General features: G+C 49.6%; 2 protein-coding genes across 2 annotated transcripts; one reads left to right on the top strand and one right to left on the bottom strand.

The window, feature by feature from the left end:
* Positions 1-2306: 2306 nt before the first annotated feature.
* On the bottom strand, positions 2307-4339 carry hpdl (4-hydroxyphenylpyruvate dioxygenase-like; the record flags this gene model as incomplete). The annotated part of the gene is made up of 5 exons (XM_079757305.1): positions 2307-2732; positions 2884-2999; positions 3097-3248; positions 3387-3553; positions 3645-4339. 5 exons carry the CDS (start codon positions 4337-4339, stop codon positions 2528-2530), a joined length of 1335 nt encoding a protein of 444 aa, XP_079613431.1. The 3' UTR covers positions 2307-2527.
* A 1090-nt stretch (positions 4340-5429) lies between these two features.
* On the top strand, positions 5430-20660 carry zranb1a (zinc finger, RAN-binding domain containing 1a). The gene is made up of 10 exons (XM_079756379.1): positions 5430-5648; positions 6136-7018; positions 10820-11007; positions 12879-13032; positions 14666-14737; positions 15932-16130; positions 16647-16767; positions 18865-18994; positions 19792-20021; positions 20442-20660. The coding sequence occupies exons 2-10, from the start codon at positions 6160-6162 to the stop codon at positions 20655-20657; spliced, it is 2169 nt and encodes a 722-aa protein (XP_079612505.1). The 5' UTR covers positions 5430-5648; positions 6136-6159; the 3' UTR covers positions 20658-20660.
* Positions 20661-23238: the final 2578 nt, after the last annotated feature.

The following is a 23238-nucleotide window of genomic DNA, read 5'->3' as shown; positions in this document are numbered from 1 at the left end:
TAGATTGATAAAACTGGTTTCTAAACTCTCTCTCTCTATCTCTCTCTCTCTCTCTCTCTCTCTCTCTCTCTCTCTCTCACACACACACACACACACACACATTACATATAATAACTATAATAACTCAGGTCGGCTCTGGAGGCATTATATAGCAGACGAGTCCCCTGCCCCTTCCAACACCCATAACTTCCTCACTGTCACACCCTATATGCTCATGACTGTGTTGGCATTGAAGTCACAGACAGGGGCCCTCAGGAGTTCTGGGACTGTCACTATTGTTAATCAATAAGCAACATCTGCTGTGTGCTACTAATCTTCCCCAACGTGGCAGACGTCTGCCTCAAACGGTTCAGACGGTCCGTCCCCCCCTTGTGTTAAAAGGGCACGAGGATTTGTCTCCTCCGACGTATCGGAGCTACAGGCTGTCACTTGTCCTCTCAGGACCATCACCCGTCTCGCAGAAGACGCCGTGCGCCATGTTGCCGGCACTGCTCAGGGGGACACATTTTCATGCTGTACCTCTTTGCGACTCACTGACTCACTTCATGCGGGGTAATGGCGAGCATTCTTGTGATAGTTCACGATAACGGGGCACTGGAACAGAAACGGCAGGACGCAACATGTTTGAAGCGTATCCTAAATTTACAAGGGGTTGAAGTTGGGCGCGAGTTGTTCTAACACGCGGTCTCGTCCGATCAAGTGCAACCTGCAGGTACCATATGGAAGTAAAGGGCTTCCAAGCCTTGGGTCCTGGGACTCCCATGTTGGATTCTGTATGCCATCTGTGGTTAACAGAGGCCACTGACAGATGGCTTAAGGACTTTAGTTACAGAAGCCAACCCTTCTAGACTTTAAAGGGCGACCCACACCCTCTATTATTGACACAACGAATCCTTACATGGGATTTAAATGATTTCCATCATCAGGGAACAGATGACAATTGGAGACCGACTGTGTGTTTGTGAAAGAGCAAATGCTTTGTGCAGAGGCAGAGAAGGAACATGTTGCTACCTGAGGGGCGGACATGAGTTGCCATCCCTTATTTCAATAAGCTTTCTGTTGCTTTACACATACTCCCTAATATGCAAGTCAAATTCTGTAGAATCCCTTTAAATTTAAATCCATACGTCAACAATTGCCCCCGCCCCCAGCCAAAAGTTTGCATAGGGCAATGTCAAAACTTGTCTGAGGAAGGAAAACAGTGACACCATTTGACAAACTTGAGAAGTACATGGATTTTCATTTATAAGTAATGTCGTTTAGTTGCTGTAGCTCCCAGCGTTCACATTCATAAAACATACGAGGATGCAAATCCACACCTCTGTTACAGAACATCTTAATAACATTGTTACCCATTTTTTGCCAACTAAATCTATACTCCCAATGTTCACGTCCCAGTTAATTAAATGCAGTTCATGGTCATGTCTCAATAGATTTTATATACATTTTAAGATAGTCTTATGTTATCATTCTTCTCTGAATCAGTTAAGCCTTGGAACACTAGGCCTTAGAAGGAGGTGCAGCTGTTCAGTGAATAACCACCACTGGGGGATTGTGTGAAAGGGAGAAGCACTTGTCATCAGCCAATCATTTCCATAACGCTACTATGATTGGTTTTCATACTACTGAAACTGATGGTTGTGGCTTCATGCTCCTCACCATGACCTTATGAGAGCATCTGGAGGCTCTTTAAGGCTGTATGCCTGGCCGCCCCAACTGACGGCCACCAGTTTAGTCATTTGACTTGACTATGGCTTGTGATGCTACCATTATGGCTGCCCATTATGGCACTCCTCACCTAATCCCTGGAAGGACAGATCCCTTGTTCTGTGATCCTGCTGGAGTTTTGTTTCCTGCTCCTAAGAGGCCCTGGGTTTAGCGGATGTCGTATGAAGTGGTCTGTGAAGTCCTATGAGATTAGGGGATATACAAAGATAATTGATTTGACATAATAATTGTTCTATTACCCATCAAATATAAATGATCCTTTTTGCCTCGTGTTTATGAGCTCACAGAAGGAATACCGGTCTCAACACCCGTGTGTTGAGTTAGCTCCAAGGTCAGAGTAGCATTGACTGCCCAGAGGTTATTCAAGGACCAAGACAATTGATGTATTTCAGGGAGGACGAAGAAATGTGCATATTGTTGTAAAATGAAGAGCATTTGGAGCATTTCATATTTCATTTTTTAAATGTTTACAATTTCAGCATGTGCTATTTGGTATCCACATTTTTTCAAACATTATCTATAAGTTTTGTGGACAGTGGAACGGCACATATTTTGATTCAGTTATACATTATGGTCCATGCATAAATGTTCTACATTCTGATTTAATTTGTGCTTTAACAGGAGTGTATTCTATCTTCTGAAACCTTAAATAACAACAGAAGTTGACCTTTCAGTGCTAACTGTTTCATAAACAATTTCTCATACAACATAGTAACCCTTACATCCATCATTAGATAAACAAAAAATAACGTAGACAAAAATAACGATAAATACAAATAAAATAACTATATCCGTAGTACTAGTCAGTCGTCGTCAATGATGGCCGAGTATCGGGGCTGTTTTGCGCCTCCTTCTCCTTCTCCTTCTCCATATTGGCCTGTACGGCCTTCCACAGAGCTCGGATGTTCCCCTCCCCGAAGCCACTGGCCCCCCGTCGCTCTATGAGCTCCAGGAAGAACGTTTCCTCCTCAAATACATGTTTGGTAAACAACTGGAGCAGGTACCTGTGGCAGAAAGAGGCAGGACACCAGAGATCAACAAACTATACACACAGGTCATGCATTACCGTTTATTGTCATTAGCTCGGCCACTCTGAACATAAAGAACAGCACTGTGTTTTGGTTTGAGATATTGTCGGCGTACCGCAACGCTCACCTTTTCTCCGCGGTTTGGTCCCGGGCGTTGTGGCGCATGTCTGTATCCAGGAGGATCCCATGCTGGGCCAGCCTCTCTGGGCGTTGGCCGGCTGCCTCGATCTCCTGCTGTTTGACCTGTGCCCGAATACAAGCAGGCTGTGAGGGGAAGAGTCTACGATAGAATGACCATGTGTGAGACATCAGCAGCAGCAGCAGCAGTCCTCTTACAAACCTCTGTGTAGTACGTGGGGGGTGGAGAGAAGAACTGCACACCGGCTTCAGCCATCGCATGCGCAGTAGAAACTATATCGTCTGTGTACAAGCCAATGTGCTGGATCCCCGGACCCCCATGCTGCGTCAAGAAGGTGTCCAGCTGGTTGCTTCCTGAAAATGAACGCACACATGTGATCATGCAGGCACACACACACACACACACACACACACACACACACACACACACACACACACACACACACACACACACACACACACACACACACACACAAGTAACGACAGTCTTACCTTGCCCCGGTAGGGATTCTGCAACAACAAATTTGCATTCTGGTTCTTTCTTATCCGTGAAGGAGAACTTCATGCCAGCCTCGCCACATTTCCAGTATTCCATGGCAGTGAGCCTCAGCCCAATGCCATCTCCATTCAAGACAAAACCTTCGCCCTCATCTTCATTACTACAGAAGAGACGGGAAGGCAACAGTGGCATGACGGAGGAACAGGACATAGAAATCAACTCACTTTTAGTGACGCATTGAGATCCCTTACCTGTCAAGGAGAAACCTCTTGAAACCAAAACACCTATCATACCACTGCATGACCTGGGACGTGGTGTTCGTCGGACAAGCATACGTTATGTGGTCAAAATGTGTCACTGTACCAGACTTGTCAGAGTCAGCCACACTGGTGCTCAAATTTGTAATGTCATTAAACCCAGGTAGGAATTTCCCTTCGTATTTAGTCCTGTCAATGAGCGTGTGGCAAACATTGCCCACGATCGATTTAACGACGGTGTAGCTGACAGCTCCCCCGCTGTCCTGCACCACAGTCGGCGGGACCAGCAGGTCGCATCCCTGGTCCCGGAGAGCCTTGAATGACCTCTCCACGTCCTGCACCTCAAAACACACATTGCAGACAGTGTCGACCGAGTAGGGGGTCTCGACATCATAGAGACAACCCTGAGGATGGCCGTTGACGCTGTTGTTGTGCAGGTTGTTGTACGAGTTAGTGGGCTGGTCCTGCAGGTCTCGTGTTTCTCCATTCAATGTCAGACCGCTCTCAGGAGGTCTCTCGTTCACCAAGAACACCGCCGCTCCTCTCCTGAACGCAAACTGTCTCACCCCATCGGTTAGTCTCGCTGCAAATAAATCAAATTTCAGCTTTGAAACCAGATAATTTGCTATGTTGCCCGCATGGGAAACATGTAGTGATATGTGATGCAACCGGCTCAAGTAGGCCGCCATGTTTCTCTGACGCGTCTTGACAGGTAGTGCGTTGATAAAGTACCGTAATGACCCGAACAGAAGACGACTGGAAATGCGTCCGAAAAAGTGGGGTCCTCTTATATTCGGGGTCTAGACTTTTAAATGTCAATATACATTCACAACTGTATTGTGAACTACATTCACAATACATTTAATTTGAACAACCCCATCTGGTTCCATCATGCTGATTCCCTATCCCTGTTAGAGCTGGGGCCGCAACAGTTACCGTAATTGCAGAGAAAGTTTTTTTGTTTGGAGGTCATTCTCCCTAAAGCCTTGCTCGCACACCGCAACAGAGGCATTATTTAGTAGACAGCTGATTGCCGTCACTGTATATTGATTAAGTTCCGCACTTCCTATCCTACGAACTCTTGGATTCCTAGATCTTAGCGGAGGTTCTTTTACCGCAGTGTGCCTGTCTCTCTTCCTCCACATCTCTCTCCTCTCTGGAAGTTGATGTTCTTATCTTCACAGTACTTTGTTAAACCAATCAGTATTTTCAAATGAAAATATTTTCTTCATTAAAAACAAATTTGATCTCGAAATATTTTTTTTATATAGGTAAATAGAGGGGGGTCGTCCAAATGTAAAATGGACTGAATAAAAGTTCCCCAATACAACCATCTGTTTCTTGCCCCCCCCCCCCCCCCCCCATATAGGAGGCTCAAATAATAAATAATAATAAATTAGAATGAATAATAATAAAGTGATGTATAGAGATGCTTCAGTATATTTAGCAAAACAACAAATCATCCACGTATTCAAAAAAGGGATCGTGTATTATTAAACCCCAGTATGTCATCTGCCTTTCCATATGATCAGGATAATAATAACCCCTATAATATTAATCGCAGCGTGTGTCCAACCAAGCCTCAACCAATCAAATTGCGAGCTGAGCCAGAGGATCAGCCAATCACAGGGGCGAGCTGAGCAAGCGGATCAGCAAATCACAGTGCGAGGTGAGCCAGAATATCAGCCAATCACAGGGCGAGCTGCGCCAGAGGACTCGTGACGTTGCTTTGCTCGGCTCTATTTTGTCTCCGCCCCTCGTTTGTGTTTCCATCGCCGCCATTAAAAACAGAAACCATGTAAATCAGTGAGTGGTTGGGGTCAACAACAACAACACCGTTCTTCGAGATTCTTCGCGACTCCTCGGATTCGTGGGTTGTATGTCGCACAGCCAGTCATGTGAACGCGTAAAGGAGCGGATGTAACCTGGGCTGGATGCGTAAGAGAGCAGACTGCTGCAGGTTTGTTGTGGTCTGAACTGCAGCCAGCAGCATAACCAGTAAGTTTCCATTTTGTACCTAGTGATAACCCTTCCCACGACTCTCTTTGGTGGATGTAGCTGTTGAGTAGTTGTAGTAAATTTGCCATTGCGTCTCAGTTATTGTTTCTGTGTGTCTGTCTTGGCATGTTGTGTTTGTTATCATGCCTTGCTCCATGTCGTAACACAGCAGCTATGAGGAGCTGTACTGCATTCCCCCTCCATGATGTGGTCCACAAGACAGAGGTGGTGGTGGTGGGGCGATCATTTCGTCAATCCACATTCTTTAAAAAAAAAACTTAAAAATGTCGACAACCCTCCAGCCAAGTTGTTTTACAAAGTCCATGTCATTGGGTGTTCAGCATAGTCCATCCACCAAACCCCCGCCAGCTTAAGTAAAAAAAGAAAAATAAATAAATTGCCATTATGTGCCTCTAGTTTCTGTTGAAAGGTCAAACAAAGGCATTTTCGTGAGCTTACTGTTTGTGGATCGTCACATTTGTTACAGCCTGCCCATCTGGAAGGATCCGCCATGACAGAACAGAGAATGAAGTGGGACTGCGACTACTGCACCTATGAGAACTGGCCCTCTGCAATCAAGTGCACCATGTGTCACGCACAGAGGACCAGCGGTCCTATCATCACAGAGGAACCACACATTGGCAGCCCCAGTGTGGACCCAGCTGTGGGCTGGGGCCCCCCCAGGACTGAGATCTGTAGTAGCAGTGGTGGTGGAGGTGGTAGCCTTCTCATCTGCCCAGACTCCAGTGCCAGGCCCCGGGTCAGACCCACCAGCGCCACCGAGACCACCAGCAAGTGGTCGTGCCAGGTGTGCACCTACTTGAACTGGCCCCGGGCTATCCGTTGCACGCAGTGCTTGACCCAGCGTCGCAGGGCCTCCAATCCGGTCACCACCCCCCAGATCTCGGACTCCAACGCGGGCTGCCACTCGATCTCGATACTGCAGCCCCCCACCCTGGACCCCTGCGAGGAGTACAACGACCGCAACAGACGCCACAGCAGACAGTCACACTGGACTTGCGCGACATGCACTTACCAGAACTGGCCCAAGACCCTCAAGTGTCTGGGCTGCGACCAGCCCAGGCCCAACAACCTGGAGTCGATACAGCGCTGTGAGACGGACGAGACGCCGGCCATCATCAACGAGCAGGACGAGACCACGTGGAGGCTGGAGGGGGGCAGCCAGGGCCAGAGGCGGCCCCCTCCCTCCCCGCGGTGGGAGGCCGAGGTCAGCTCGGACTTCCAGAGGATAGAGCTGGCGGCGGGCGGCGGGAGCGGTCGGGAGGAGCGGGAGGTGGACTTCAAGAAGCAGAAGCAGCTCAGAAACCGGATCAGGAAAACCGACTGGCGGTTTCTCAACGCGTGCGCCGGTGAGTCTCCTTCAGAACGTAGGGTATGGGGGGTGTGTCTGCCCTTTCTGAATCATCCTGTTTGATAACCGCCACGGCATTCCCTTCCTCGTATTAGGTAATTCATTTTGCTGATGTGATGAATGGGATCACCGAACACGACACTACATTAGTACTGAAGCTCCGCCTTGCCCCTCAAACTGAAGCTCAAAGGTTCTGGTTTGGATCATTAGTTTGAAGTCCACAGCTTCCATATACTCTGTTTGTTTACACAGTAGGTCCCTTTGGACCAAGCGTCTGCTAAATGCTAACTATGATCAATTAGCTTTGGTTAGGAACAGGTCATATCAGGGCCATGCAGTGCTTTTCGCCTGCTTCGTTGCCATAGAAGCTGGTGGTGGACTAGCTGGCGGAACCACCCAAACCACCAGTTATTGTCCCTCATTGACCCCGGAACAATCTTGTCTATTGTGGTAGTGGAAGGTTTGTATTGCTCTTCATGATGTCATTTGATTTGATGGCATTGTGGAACACCCTATAGCCTAGCGGCGATAGCTCCATTGTTTGGGTCCAGAGCCTACGGCTTCGGCTTCCTGCTTGGATTGTTACTGTTTAGCTGAGGAGCAGACTCGGCCTGGAGTGACCAATGTTAATCATTGGTGTAAACACCTTTCTATTTTGGTGTTCAACCCTTGAATTCCTTCAGCCTTCTATTCATATCCAGCACTAACGTGTAAGCGGTCAACATTGCAGTCCTATTCCACTATAGTAGATTAGCAATGACCCTTTTATTTTTGTATGAACGTTAGGGAAGCAGTTCTCCGCCGTCTCCCCGGCTGGCTTCAGTTTACACGAGACCAACGCAAACAGTGCTCACTGCAGCGCAGGTCACGCTGAAGCAGGGTTTAATGAAGACACACGGCCCGCTAAGTGGCTTCTAGCGGGAATCCAATCTGTCCAGACCCCCATGCACTGAAAGGCCTTTTGGTGTGCAGTCTGTCATCGCTACCGAGCGGTCCTTTCGCAGGGTGAAGGGGTGCCGTCTGGGCAACAGAGAGAGGGCAAGAGGGGAGGACAGAGAGAGAGGAAGGGAGAGGGGGAGAGAGTGAGACCTGTTAACAGTAGTGCCCTATATGCTGAGACAAGCACTGTGGTGGCAAAAAATAGCCGTGACGAAGAGTCGTACGCACCAATACAAAAAAAAACGTAAACAAACCAACATAACAGAATCTGAGAACAGCATGTGTCTCAGTTCAGGCTGACCTTTAGCTCAAACAGCCGTCGCTGCGTCTCCTGTGCTCAGGGCTGAAGAGGAATAGATACTGTTGCCTTCGCGACAGCAGAGCGGTCAATCACCTGTGGTCTACATTTTGTCCCGCATAGCTCCAACGCCTCTACGATGTTGCGGTTTCTATGTCTTATTACATATGGTGCTTAAAAACGCACACCATAGGTTTACTATGTATAATGTTTGTATTATTGCAGTCTAACGTGAGACTGTTAGGACTCTTGGGAAGATCTGGGGCCCTTTGCTTCCCAGTGTAATTTTGGTGTGTTTGTTGTTGTCGATGAAGGAAATGACAGTTGGATCCTATGACTCAGTATGGACAAAAGCAGTACTTCCTCAGTCGTCTGAAAGCTGTTCCAAGGGAACTGTGATTTTCCCACAATATTTCTTTGTGTTCTTTTTCAGAAAGACACATTTTTCACAGCAGCTTATTGAGGTCATGTGATCAGAGGTATCCTATAGATTGCCGTTTCCCTGCCAAAAAGGAAGCAGATGCCTCTTGGGTAATATTGTTCTTTTGTTAGATTAGAGCAACACATGCGCTGAGAGACAATGCCTCCTCTCTAGGAGAATGGCAGTTTGGATCATAACATGGCCTGAATCGTTCCATGTTTTATGATGCTTATGAAAAACTATACAAGGGGCGAATTGAGGGAAAGACTGATGGGCCTTATTCCCATATTGGCATTGGTACAATCTGTGTTCTGCTATCTTGGTTGTCAGAGTGTAGAAAAAAACTATGAATTTCAGTTGAAAGTGAAATGTCATTTTTGCCACCAGCAGAAGTGATGTCGTCACTCTTCACCAACTGCTATTTTTAACCTCTTTCCAGCCATCAATTAGATCAAACTATTTGAGGTCATTTATTCGGTGTCTAGTTGAGGGATACAAAACCGAGCTCTGCCCTATGCAACCCTTCAGCATTATATAAACATAAGCTCCCTGCTGCAGCCCTAATCCCTGTCATATTTAACTTTTATGACGGGGGGGGGGGATTGCAAAATATCCCTCCCCAATCATGGTCCAAGGAGCAGGTGGGTGCTCTTGGCCGTCCCCTGCTCCGGCCATGGTCAAGGTGACATGCCAGAGTGTGTTATGAAACTGGTCCGCACCGCTGTGTGAAACCACCATCCACCCCCACCACCGTCGCCCTACATGTGACAGATGTGGTGGTGGTGGTGGTGTTAATGTGCACAAAGCGCCAAGCGCTTGAAAGAGCAGTTGGCGGGTCAGCCAGTGTACTGCGGTGCTGTTTCCCCCCCCCCCCGTCCTCTCATCCTCTTGAGTTTGCCCTCCAGTCTCCTCCAACGCTAGGCTCCCATACGGCGGGCAATAACAACAATACATGCTGTCGTTTGCCCCACCTGGGTCTCTGTCTGACTCTCTCTCTGTCTCTCTCTGTCTTTCTGTAAAGGACCACAAGCGAATAAGCGATCGATGCCAAGGTCTTAGACTCTCACTCCTTCATTTCTGTCATGGTTAGCACCTCTGTCGCTCTGGATGTCTCTGTCCCGTTCTCTGACTCTGGGTGACAGAGGGGGCTTTTTTCCTTCTAGCGGGTGCAGTGATTGCTATTGACTTCCAGCCTCATGACATGCAGTGTATGGGGCTTCAACGATCCGCACAAGCTGTCCGTTATGTCCTTCCTTATCATCACTCTCGCTCTCTCTCTCTCTCGCTCACTCTCCTGGAGACGGACCAAGAGACAGCCTTAGCCGGCCCTTGGTTTATCTCCCTTGAACGGAGCGCTCATCCCCGTCTTGGAAAATAAGGAATGGAGTCTTTAGGCTGATGAGTTGAAGGCCGAGGTTGATAAATGCAGTCTGACTCTGTCAGCATTGCAGCGTTGGATTAGATGGTACACATTCGGAGGTTCTTAACAAGAGGCCGGTCTCTGCAGTGCATCAATCCTGATATGCAAGACTTGGCTTTCTGTGAGAATTAATTAGAAAACACATTTCGACTGATTATCAAAACATATGATGTATTGCCGTTAATTAAAAATCTTGCCTCCTCTAAAGGAATTCCATATCATTTTAGTCCATGCTAATTATAATGTGCTGTGTAATGCGATTTGTCATTTTGTCTTTGCTCTATAAGGCTTATGGATTATTATAATGAAAGATCAGTCTGACACCAAAACATAATTGCAGACCAGGCTCTCAAACACAATGACACGCAAACCTGCAGATAAACTGAACCTATATCTTACTAATACAACTCTCTCTGTGTCTCTCTCTGTGTCTCTGTCTCTCTGTCTGTGTCGGTCTGTCTCTTTGTGATTCCCTGTCTCTCTGTCTGTGTCTGTCTCTCTCTCTGTGCGTCTGTCTCTCTGTCTCTCTCTGTGTCTGTCTCTGTCTGTCCGTCTCTCTCTGTCTCTCTCTCTCTCTGTCTGTCTCTCTCTGTCTGTCTGTCTCTCTCTCTGTCTATCTCTCTCTCTCTCCAACTGTCTGTCTCGCTCTCTCTGTCTGTCTGTCTGTCTGTCTCTCTGTCTCTCTGTCTCTCTGTCTCTGATTCTGTCCGTGGCGCTGCAGGCGTGGTGGAGGGCGACCTGGCGGCGGTGGAGGCCTACAAGGCGTCCGGCGGGGACATCGCCCGGCAGCTGACGGCCGACGAGGTCCGCCTCCTGAACCGCTCGTCAGCCTTCGGCGCCGGCTTCACGCTGGTGCACCTCGCCATCCGCTTCCAGAGGCAGGACATGCTGGCCGTGCTGCTCACCGAGGTGTGTGTGCAAACTAGGGACGGGCCAAGCGATTCTTCTCCCGGGATTCAGTTCTTTCAGTTCCGTTCGCGATCACGATTCATTCGTTTGATTTGTTCGTTAAGTCAGATGGCCCGTTACGTCACTTGCCAGGGAATCGGAAATTATTGAATAAATGTTAATCAACATGCATGTAGCCTACTACTTTCTAATGTTCTGGCGAAATTACCCAGGTTAAGTGTAAATATTAAGCATATATATAAAGCACATTTGTGCCTTTTTTTTTTTTTTCATAAATATCCTTAATACATAATGGGGTGCAGTAAGAATTAAATGGCGTCTTACTAGTAGCGTTAATAAGCAGTGAAGCATGTCAGCAAACAGCAGCAGCACCATTGTGCGAATTCCCTACCAGATCAAACGAGACTCGTAATGGCAGGTGAAAAACAATACTTTATTAAAGCATGCAATTGGGATGTAGAACAAAAATAAAAAAACATAAAGTGCTTGCATGATATTGAAGCCTACAGCGATCGTTAGTTAACTTGTGTGGTGGTGCCTTATCATTTGTTTACCCGTGTGCCATGGCAACACGATTGCTACCTGCCGTAGTACTCTCATTGGCTGAAGCGATGAGAATGTTTTAGACTCAATCACTATAAGGTCGCGGGGAGACGAATATGTTATATGTTTCAAAAAAAAAATCAATTCTCTTGTTTTGGGAATCAGTTCTCGTCGTTCACCTTCGGGATTCGTTCGTTCTGACCGACTCGTTCGCGACCGACCCATCACTAATGCAAACGCACACAAGCATGCATGCAAACACACCGCCACCCACACTTTATCATCAGTCGTCTTCCTCTCACAGGAAACGGGGTGTGTGTGTGTGTGTGTGTGTGTGTGTGTGTGTGTGTGTGTGTGTGTGTGTGTGTGTGTGTGTGTGTGTGTGTGTGTGTGTGTGTGTGTGTGTGTGTGTGTGTTTGTGTGTGTGTGGGGGGGGGGGTGAATGTATGTTGAATGTACTGCCTCTGGTGAAATTGTGAGAGATCAGGTGATTTTTATTTTTTCGTCAGATTTCGGATAAATGGCATAGATTTACGCACGCAAAAACGCGCGCACACACACTACCCCCCTCTCTGACGGGAAGGGATGATTTAATCGATTCTGCCCGTCTCTGATCGTATCTCTGCTAAGGCCGGGCACAAACAGTATGTAGCAGTGGCCGCATCGTCCAGGGGATGTGTGCTTTACGGCTTAGCCAGTGGATTAACTGGGCTAACATCTTGCCCTCGGGTCCCTAATGGGACACGATGCTCCACGGACGCGACACACCACAAACCAGGCCCGACCGCAGCACTCCTACGGTGCATTATGCGTTCATTATAAGCTCAGAATGAGACTGGGTTGATCCCCCACCTTCTAATCTGCACCGATGAACAGTTAACGGATTTGTGCTGCAAAAACTGGCTATAGTCGACCACGGCTTACATCTCGTAACCCCCTGAGGAACGGTGCAGGAGTTCCACCTCGCACAAGTTTTCATTACCATTTGCTCTACGAATCCTTGCCTCATGGCATTATTGCCTCAGTCCCATTTTATGGTTCATCTTGTGTCTAGCGATTAAAATGCCAGACTCAAGTGGATGACTTAAGCAGAGAATGATTATGGAATGTCAACAGCACTCAGATTGGTTTAGGATGTAGCCGATGAGTCACAGAAGTCAGCAGCGTTGGGCGATTAGAGTTAGATTAGATACCACAATTTGGCCTACCTATGACTTTATGGCCATTATGCCGTGAGGCTAAAGACACGTATCGACGTCCCACTCTGGACCGGCCATCGTACCCCAGCCTGTCCTAACGTGAACTTGTGCCCCCCCCCCCTCCCCCAGGTGAGCCAGCACGCGGCCAAGTGCATCCCCCCCATGGTGTGTCCCGAGCTGACGGAGCAGATCCGCCGGGAGATCGCCTCCTCCCTGCACCAGCGCAAGGGAGACTTCGCCTGCTACTTCCTGTCCGAGCTGGTCACCTTCACGCTGCCTGCAGGTAACCTCCACCCCCAACTCCACCACCAACTGAACCACCAACACCTCCATCACCAACAACTCCTTCACCACCTCCACAAACACCACCGCCTCCACCATCACTACCACCCTCTCCACCACCACCCAACTCGACACGACCGGCCGCCCCAACACCACCACGCAACTCCATCAACACCACCACCACCAACACCCACTCCAACTCCACCACCACCAACACCCACTCCACCACCACCCCCCAACTCCACCAACACCACCACCACCCCCCAACTCAATCAACCCCCCCCAACTCCACCAACACCACCACCACCCCCCAACTCCATCAACACCACCACCACCCCCCAACTCCATCAACACCACCACCACCACCCAACTCCACCAACACCACCACCACCCCCCAACTCCATCAACACCACCACCCCCCAACTCCATCAACACCACCACCACCCCCCAACTCCATCAACACCACCACCACCCCCCAACTCCATCAACACCACCACCACCCCCCAACTCCATCAACACCACCACCACCCCCCAACTCCATCAACATCACCACCACCCCCCAACTCCATCAACACCACCACCACCCCCCAACTCCATCAACACCACCACCACCCCCCAACTCCATCAACACCACCACCACCCCCCAACTCCATCAACACCACCACCACCACCCAACCCCATCAACACCACCACCCACTTCACCATCCCCGCCGCAAACCCCGAACCAGTTTCACTTCAAACACTGAATTATATTTCATATCATTTAGAAGTTATTACATCAATAACCAGCCCTTTACTCTTAGCAGCAAGACAGCGTAAGGACAGACTTTATTTGGCCAAAGTCGCTTTTTATGGCACGGACATAAAAACCCGCGGAGAGTCATCAGTGCGCCGTCTTTAAAAATGTTATGAGCCAATCATGTGGTGTCTGTCGAGTAGTCCCTCCAAACAACATCAGTACGGCGCCCTTCATGGAGGGAGCCCTAACGTGTTTGAATACGAGAGGCCCACTCCGCCGCGCTGCAGTCCCATGTCCTGGTTTAACAACGGGGACGTGGCTGTCATCGGAGTAGCCATTGGTAGGTCGTCAACACATCGTTTTGGTGTGTTATTGTTCGGGAACGAAACCACAGTCTAACTCCGAAGTTTGTTCTCGCTTGGGCTTTAATTTTTATTTTTTTTACTCTTCCTCTTTTGGTCTGTCTTTTTCTTTCTCTTCGTCTCGCTCGCTCTCTCTCTCTCTCTCTCCCTCCTACTCCTTTTTATGAGAATAGTTCTCTCTTGTTGTCCGTCAACCTCGCACTGCTCTTTCTACAGTCTGTAGCATTCACTATTGAGTACACACACACACACACACACACACACACACACACACACACACACACACACACACACACACACACACACACACACACACACACACACACACACACACACACACACACACACACACACCCAGCTCGTTTACAGTGCTGTCCATTGATGAAATGTCAGCCTCTGACCGGCCTGGGCAGCCTTTCGTCCCCGCTGTGTGACTGTGGCCGCCCTGTGCTCCGCGCCCTGGCGACCGCTGGACAAGGAGGTGGTGGGAGGAGGGGAAATGTCACTGACGCGCCGCTCTCCTCTCTCCCCAGACATCGAGGACCTGCCCCCGGCCGTCCAGGAGAAGCTGTTTGACGAGGTGCTGGACCGCGACGTGCAGAAAGGTACGGGCTGAGGGTTACTCGGTCAGAAGCAGAAGGCCCCCTACAGTCTCTGCTTTGGTCTTTAATAGTGTGTGTGTGTGTGTGTGTTTGTCTGTTCAGCTCCACTGATGTTGAATAAGAACATCTGTGGAGTCTAATTAATTAATAGAAGTGACTGGTTTCACTACTGCTACACGTGTACCAGTGTCACACGCTGGTGTAAGCATGCGTAGGGAGGGGGGGGGGGGTTGTGTGCTAATGTGTGTGTGCACACCATTGTCTGGCATTAGTTTGTTTACCACATTATGTAAATCTGGGCTGGGGAGCTAAATGGGGAACTGCAGAGGAGAGGATCGTTCTCATGGGGGGAGGGGGAAGGACAATGTCTCCCTTTATCAGTCATACGCCTGCCCCCCCTTCATTCTTGACAAGGTGTCTTGTTTTATAGTTGGGACATAAGTCATGTGGTGTAACAGTCTGTTTCCTCTACTTGTCATATGCATCATTATCAAGGCTCCCTTGTGTATTTCATGGCTGTATTATTATTATTATTATTACTATTATTATTATGTATTATTATGTCACTTGGAGGTAGATCCCATACTGATATTAGGGTGTAAAAGATTACCGATATCGGCCGATAATCAGATTAGAGATATATCTGCCTTTATTATAGATGAATGGATAGATATCTCAATCGTGGTATCCCTGGGACTGCTCCTCGTCTCCAGCAATGCTTCGGGCCACTGCAACATCACATTAAAACCATGAGCTAAACGATCCAATGGCCTGTAGCATGGGGAGGATCGTTTAACACAGAACATGATGTCAACCCGTTAGTGTGGGGAGGCTTCACGTGGACGTGCTCAGTTGAAGCATTTAGAGGTTCAACCACCACCGTAGAGGATTTATAAAGAGGTGATTACGTTATGGAAAAATCAACACCATTCCTAAAGTTTTCATGTCAGCAAACATATACACTTGATTTATCTGTGATAAAATCAGTCAGCCGATATATAGGCCGGGCTTTACTTTGCAGTATGTTAGTGGGCGAAGGTTCGGACATACAACACGTGTCCAGCACCCGACTACAGAGCACCCACCAATCCATCGGGGGGGGGGGCAGGCAAACGCATTTTATTAAACGCGTCATGTATTCACGACGTTAAACCAGAACGACCCCCCCTGTGTGTGTGTTTCTCCCCCCGGTTCCAGAGCTGGAGGAGGAGTCCCCGGTCATCAACTGGTCCCTGGAGCTCAGCACGCGCCTGGACAGCCGGCTGTACGCCCTGTGGAACCGCTCGGCCGGAGACTGCCTGCTGGACTCGGTGCTGCAGGCCACCTGGGGCATCTACGACAAGGACTCGGTGCTGCGCAAGACGCTGCACGACTGCCTGCACGACTGCTCTCACTGGTGAGCCGCCGCCGCCGCCGCCGCCGCCACCAGGGGTCGGGGCGTCTGAGAACATGTACTGTATGTCCCGCCTCTTGTTCACCCCGGGCGAGAGTGGCGGGCCAGCGGACCAGTCAGACACGGGGGGGGGGGGGCTGGGAGACGGTTTGATCAGGATGCTTCCTGATCAAACCACTACCCAGAGTGCTCCTCAGGCCGTGCCCCGTGGTAGACTTCTGTTTAAGGATTATGCTCGTTTGATTCATACGTGACTTTCTCACTATCGTACTACCATGCAGATGAGCACGTGGGTGATGGAAACCGCTGTCTGAGCATTTCCAACCAATTCGACACAGTCAATCTGTCACTCTAAACTGGGGTTCCCCTGTGTGTGTGTGTGTGTGTGTGTGTGTGCGTGGCTAAAAGCGTCTGCTAACTGTGTGTGTGTGTGTGTGTGTGTGTGTGTGTGTGTGTGCGTGGCTAAAAGCGTCTGCTAACTGTAACTGTGTGTGTGTGTGTGTGTGTGTGTGTGTGCAGGTTCTACACGCGCTGGAAGGAGTGGGAGTCGTGGTACTCCCAGAGCTTCGGGCTCCACTTCTCCCTGCAGGAGGAGCAGTGGCAGGAGGACTGGGCCTTCATCCTCTCCCTGGCCAGCCAGGTACCCTGGGGGGGGACCAGACCCGGGTCAATGGGAGGGAGGGGGGTGGGAACACTCCTAACACACAAACACACATACTCTCTCACATTCTCTCAAACACACACATTCAAACCCCCACACACACGCACTCTCTCTCTCTCAAACATGCACATTCAATCTCTCTCTCTCTCTCTCTCTCTCACTCACTCACTCACTCACTCACTCACTCACTCACTCACTCACTCACTCACTCACTCACTCACTCACTCACTCACTCACTCACTCACTCACTCACTCACTCACTCACTCACTCAAACATACACATTCAAACGCACCCTCTCTCTCAAACACACACATTCAAGCTCACTCAGTAATTCATTCATTCACTCAAACAAGTGTGTTACAGAACACACTAATCCAACGTGGCCATCGAGGTGTTTTTTCCCACCATTACAGTCAGAACTACCAACACTGGTTGCTCGGTTATTCCGGGGCTTGGGGGGTGAAGGGCAGTGGAGCGAAGCACGTGACATACACCGGTCCTTTTCCACCACGACACCGACGCACGGAACCAGCCCCTGCTTCAGTCAGATTTATGCAGAGTCAGGGGCCACACACACACACACACACACACACACACACACACACACACCGGTATTTTTAGCCGCGTGCCTGGGACCGGATCACCCGAGACGGGGGATAATGCCTTGCACGTGAACTGGGACAAAGTCAGCTGAAGGGCGGCAGAGCTAAGAAGGTCTCGGGGGGGTTGGGGGGGGCGTCCAGGATTGAAGGTGTTTTATTGACAGAGTATGGGGTACCCGGGGATGCTATGTAAAAAAAAATATATATATAATAATAAATAATTTGTTAAATGAAGACGTGGAGGCTAGGAGAACCACGACGAGGGTGAGAACTCAAAGAAATCACCTGAGTGGCAGGACTCAAAGGAAACCACAGATGCACATCCTGCAGACGGGGCGGGTGGGAACGACAGGAGGATTAACGTGGGGATGGGTGGGGTGTCGTGGGTGGAGATGCGGGGGCCGGGGTCAATGTGGTGTCGGCGGGCTATTGCATAAGAAAGACTAGAGTCTCAAGGCCGACTGTTGCAGCATCAGCCTGACCCGTGACCGGGGATTACAGACGTGTAGCCTGCGGTCACATGCACCCCGCGCAACACAAACACACAGTCAGGGTCAGGGCCAGGGCCAGGCACCCAGTAGACACACTGGGCCATCTACTGCCCAGTAGACATACTGGGCAGCCCTGACTCGCCCACTTGGGATGTCCCTAAAATATATATAATATCAGCCGTTTAACTGGATGATCGCATTTCGCGATTGTAGGATGGGACAATGTTTGTGTGTGTGTGCGTGTGTGCGTGTGTGCGTGCGTGTGTGTGTGTGTGTGTGTGTGTGTGTGTGTGTGTGTGTGTGTGTGTGTGTGTGTGTGTGTGTGTGTGTGTGTGTGTGTGTGTGTGTGTGTGTACTTTAAAGTTCCTCTTTCTAACACCTCTCTACCGCGTGTTGTCACTTCTGCTTAAAGACGGAGGGGTGCTGCCGATAAAACGACAGCTGATAAAACCACGAAGAGATTGCAAGGCGTTCTCACGTGTCACATGAACGCCACTCAGCCAGGAGACGTTGTCGTTGCCCAATGACTCGGGTGTAGACGCAGGCGCTCTCTCAATCAATCGCGGATTTCATGAGTCAGCGAGGCCATGGGATAAATAAAACGCAGTTGGCAGATTCGAATGACCACAAATATTGGACTAACTATCGTAGAATCCTATGGCGAAATGCATTCATCCAGGCTGGTTGAAAATCGGCCTACACCGGTGTTTTAGTGACATCACAAGTGCGAGTGTCCACCTGGATGTACGATGGATGGATAAGCAGCGCCTGCTGCAGTCCACTGGGAAGGCTGGTAGACCGATCAATCCAGCATACATCTAGGTGGACACGCCCACTTGGGATGTCACTAAAACACAGGAAACTGCTGATTTTCCTAATGGCTTGCAACGACTAATTACAATCACACCCGGTGGCGTAGCATCACCCCTTTAACACCACCCCATGTCCATCTGCATACTGACCGTGTGTGTGTCTCTTGCAGCCCGGGGCCAGCCTCGAGCAGACGCACATCTTCGTCCTGGCCCACATCCTGCGCCGGCCCATCATCGTGTACGGCGTCAAGTACTACAAGAGCTTCCGCGGGGAAACGCTGGGCTACACCCGCTTCCAAGGTCAGTAGTCTGTAGTTTCAAGGTCAGTGGTCTAGGCCTCATGGTCGGCCGCCTACTTGTGGTGTTAGAGGAGAAGCCGTTCTAGAAATGGAACCTCCATTTGTGTCTGTCCATTTGTGGACGTGTCGGGGGGCGGGGTGTAGAGAGCAGTAATTCAGTCCTATTTTTGACTTGTCAGATCCGGGGCACAGCAAGCTGTCAGGGGGAGAGTGAGTAGGATGTTTTACTTACTGCAGAGCTGTCGCTCGGTGTTGGTCAGACTCTAGGAGTTTGTCTTCCTGAACGGTATTCCAACACACATATTGTAAATTATCGTACTTGTGTTTTGACCTCTTCGTTATAGGATTAGCGTAGTTTTTTAGCACATACTGTAGCAGTATTGTAGCAGCTTTACTGACCGCTTTCTTGCATTATGACCCCCAATTCTCTGTCATTGATGTCAAAAAACTGGGTGTTTGAAATTACATTCAGGGCATTTACCAGTTGCTCTGGATTAAAGCGATTTTAGAAGAGCTTTTCAAGGCATTTGTAACTCCTTTGTAAAAACTGTTCATGAAAGGTTTCCGAATAATTTATTACTCCTCTAACAATACTTGATTACTCCTCTAAAATACTTTATTATTCCTGTAGGAATAGCATATTACTTCTCTACAAATACTTTATGACTCCTGTAGGAATGGCTTATTACATCGTGGTAGCAGTCTCTTCCCTGCTCCCTGCCATGTCAACCTGCCTTCCCATTGGTCCAAACCCCCGGCCCTGTGTCTGATTGGCTGTGGTCCGCCCCGCCCCCCCAGGTGTGTACCTGCCGCTGCTGTGGGAGCAGTCATTCTGCTGGAAGAGCCCCATCGCGCTGGGCTACACGCGGGGCCACTTCTCCGCCCTGGTGGCCGCCGAGAACGACGGCTACGACAACCGCGGCGCCGGCGCCAACCTGGACACGGACGACGACGTCACCGTCACCTTCCTGCCGCTGGTGGACAGCGACAGGAAGCTGCTGCACGTCCACTTCCTGTCGGCGCAAGAGGTCGGGAACACGCCTCTGAATATGATTTTAGTTTTTGTGAATTGTGCCTTTTTAAATGAAAGTTCCAAATCTCCTTAATTGTTGGTGATTGTAGGAACTGGTATGATTTTTTTTTTATCGGAGAACAACGAAAAAATCAGACCGTTTTGCTAAAATATAGCTTTATTGCTCTAATTTAAATCTTGTTCTATTTCTTTTTTTTTCTCCCAGTAAGCATTTTGGCTCGTTAGTTTTTAAAGAAAAGGAAAAAACGGTTAATAGTTAGTATGATAGTTCTACCATTTAAACTTCTGTAACGCATGTGCTCAGTCAACTATGGTTGAATTCGGGATGCTTCTGTGCGATCCCTTACCAGCTGTGTCGGTCTGTCTGTCTGTCTGTCCGTCTGTGTGTCCGTGTGTCCGTGTGTGCGTCCGTCAGATGGGCAACGAGGAGCAGCAGGAGAAGCTGATGCGCCAGTGGCTGGACTGCTGCGTGACGGACGGCGGGCTGCTGGCCGCCCTGCAGAAGAGCTCCCGCCGCCGCAGCCCGCCCCTGGTCACCCAGATGGTGGAGCGCTGGCTGGACCGCTACCGCCACGCCCATCCCCGCACCCCGCTTTCCGACGGGGAGGACGAGGACGAAGAGGACGAGTGAGGGGCCCGGATAGAGGGGGGGGGGGGGGGGGGGGGGGGGGGGAGAGAGAGGGAGACGGAGGGAGAGAGATAAGCTGTCATAAGGGAAAACCAGGAGAGAGAGAGGAGAGAGTTTTCCAGAGAACTGCTGCTGATGTTTGGCTCCTCCCAGCCGTACCCCCTCCCCATGTGGGGCGGCTCCTCTTCTCACCCCCTCCTCTGTGGGGGTCTCCACGAGCACTAAGGAGACGGGAGAGATCGAGGACTTGCGTAAAGGACCGGCCACTCCCACCTCTTGCCACATCAACAGAGACAGCTGCTTACTGATGGGGTAGGAGGGATGGGGGTGATGGTTGGGGGTGATGGGGTCGGCGGTACTCCATGAGACTTGAAACTGTTGCCGTGTAAAGACGGAGTGGCTTTCGTTTTTTTTTCTTTTTCGTTTTTTCATCCTTTTCCCCCCCCACCCCGATTCTGTAAAAGTTGTGATGCTGCATGTATGGATCCGGGACATCAGGAGAAAGCAAACGGTGACTTCATCCTCTCCCTCCCCCCCGCCCTCATGCCCCACAGCAGGTACCTGCTGCCCCCCCCTCTTCCCATAAAGTCTTCACACTTCAGCCATACTTGATGTTAGGACAATAACTACAGTTGGAATGCTAGGTCACAGGTAACTACTAGCCCACATAGGACATATATCAATATATATATTTAAGGATATTCCGAAAACGGCACTTGGTGGCAAAACATAATTAAGAAAGTGTGTGTGTGTGTGTGTGTGTGTGAGTGAACCATGTATCCGTGTGTGTGTGTGTGTGTTTTATTAAGGCTTAAAGATCATCTATTTTTCCGATTGTGAACTCCCTTTTCGTTTGAGTCTTGTTTCAGAGCCTTCGGCGGCCGGGTTGTATTTAATGATGTAGGGCCGTGTGTGCGGAGAGGACTGCTGTATCATCTACACCTGCTGGCCCCTCGCTTCTTCTTTCTGTCGGAGGCGTTTGTACTGAGGAACCTGTTGAAACCAGAATAAACGGCGTGCTCCTGGGAAGGCCGCGGCCATGTTTACCCTCATTGTGGTTGTTTGCTTCTGCTGGGCTACGTCATAAGCTAGGCTACGTCATAAGCTAGGCTACGTCATAAGCTAGGCTGTCATAAGCTAGGCTACGTCATAGCTAGGCTACGTCGTGGCTAGGCTACGTCATGGCTAGGCTACGTCATAAGCTAGGCTGTTTCATAAGCTAGACTACGTCATAGCTAGGCTACGTCGTGGCTAGGCTAGTCATAGGCTAGGCTACGTCATAGGCTAGGCTACGTCATAAGCTAGGCTACGTCGTGGCTAGGCTACGTCATGGCTAGGCTACGTCATAAGCTAGGCTACTTCATAGCTAGGCTACTTCATAGCTAGGCTACGTCATGGCTAGGCTAGTCATAGGCTAGGCTACGTCATAGGCTAGGCTACGTCATAAGCTAGGCTGTGTCATGGCTAAGCTACGTCATAAGCTAGGCTACGTCATAGCTAGGCTACCTCGTGACTAGGCTACGTCATGGCTAGGCTAGTCATAGGCTAGGCTACGTCATAGGCTAAGCTACGTCATAGGCAATGCCACGTCATGGCTAGGCTGTGTCATGGCTAGGCTACGTCATAAGCTAGGCTACGTCATGGCTAGGCTACGTCGTAGCTAGGCTACATCATGGCTAGGCTACCTCATGGCTAGGCTGTGTCATGGCTAGGCTACATCGTAGCTAGGCTACGTCATGGCTAGGCTGTGTCATGGCTAGGCTACGTCACAAGCTAGGCTATGTCATGCCTACGTCATGGCTGGGCTACGTCATGGCTGGGCTATGTCATGGCTAGGCTACGTCATGGCTAGGCTACGTCATGGCTGGGCTACGTCATGGCAGGGCTGCGTCATGGCTAGGCTGTGTCATGGCTAGCTAGGCTAACGATGTAAATTAATTTCTCCTACGCTTTATTTAGACCACATGATTGACACTTGCAGCAGGACCTCATTGGACCACACATCTGTAGCGCACCAGCCTGAATAGCTTCTTCTACACATGGAGTGGTCAACCCTACACCACCATATACAGTCTTATGGGTTTGAGATAAGTCGGACACTACAGACATGGCCTCTTTGCCGCTCTGCCCTAGACAGACCGAAGTCTGACCTGGGTAAATGGGAACCTGTAGGCGTGGCTTATTTACCGCTCGATATACACTCAATGTTGACCTGTGTTTGAGAGACGCTTCATGAACCAGCTCCAGATTGCCAGCTCCTCTACCTTGTGTCTCTGAATAAACCACGTGTTGAACATTTACCACTCGCCGAGTCAAACCTAGCCCGAAACGACACTACAAGATTAAAAATGAAGTTCCATCAATAGCTAGGTCATAGGCTTAATATTAGCGTACTTCTGTGAGTAGAGTAGAAAATTACATTTTGAGGAGGGGCTGACGGTATTTGGCGTTGAAATGCGGGGAAATGAACGTCCAAATGCTCCTTCCTAAGGAGCGGGTTAAGGGTTAAGGAGCTGAGCTCCCGGTCGTCCTGCTCTTGCGTGTTTCCTTTGCATTTGGGTCACTGCGGCCTGTGAATATGGGA

The sequence above is a fragment of the Pollachius pollachius genome (assembly GCF_949987615.1).
Source record: "Pollachius pollachius genome assembly, chromosome: 19".
In the NCBI taxonomy this organism is placed as follows: Eukaryota; Metazoa; Chordata; class Actinopteri; order Gadiformes; family Gadidae; genus Pollachius; species Pollachius pollachius.
The sequence above is the reverse complement of the archived record's forward strand: the minus strand, read 5'-3'. Positions and strand labels throughout refer to the sequence as shown.

Bases quoted from the DNA above. Each gene is read 5' to 3' on its own strand.
- zranb1a (XM_079756379.1), top strand. From the start codon at position 6,160: ATGACAGAACAGAGAATGAAGTGGGACTGCGACTACTGCACCTATGAG. The intron at 11,008-12,878 runs GTGTGTGTGCAA...CCCCTCCCCCAG, and splicing joins TGGCCGTGCTGCTCACCGAG to GTGAGCCAGCACGCGGCCAA. The intron at 18,995-19,791 runs GTCAGTAGTCTG...CCGCCCCCCCAG, and splicing joins GGGCTACACCCGCTTCCAAG to GTGTGTACCTGCCGCTGCTG.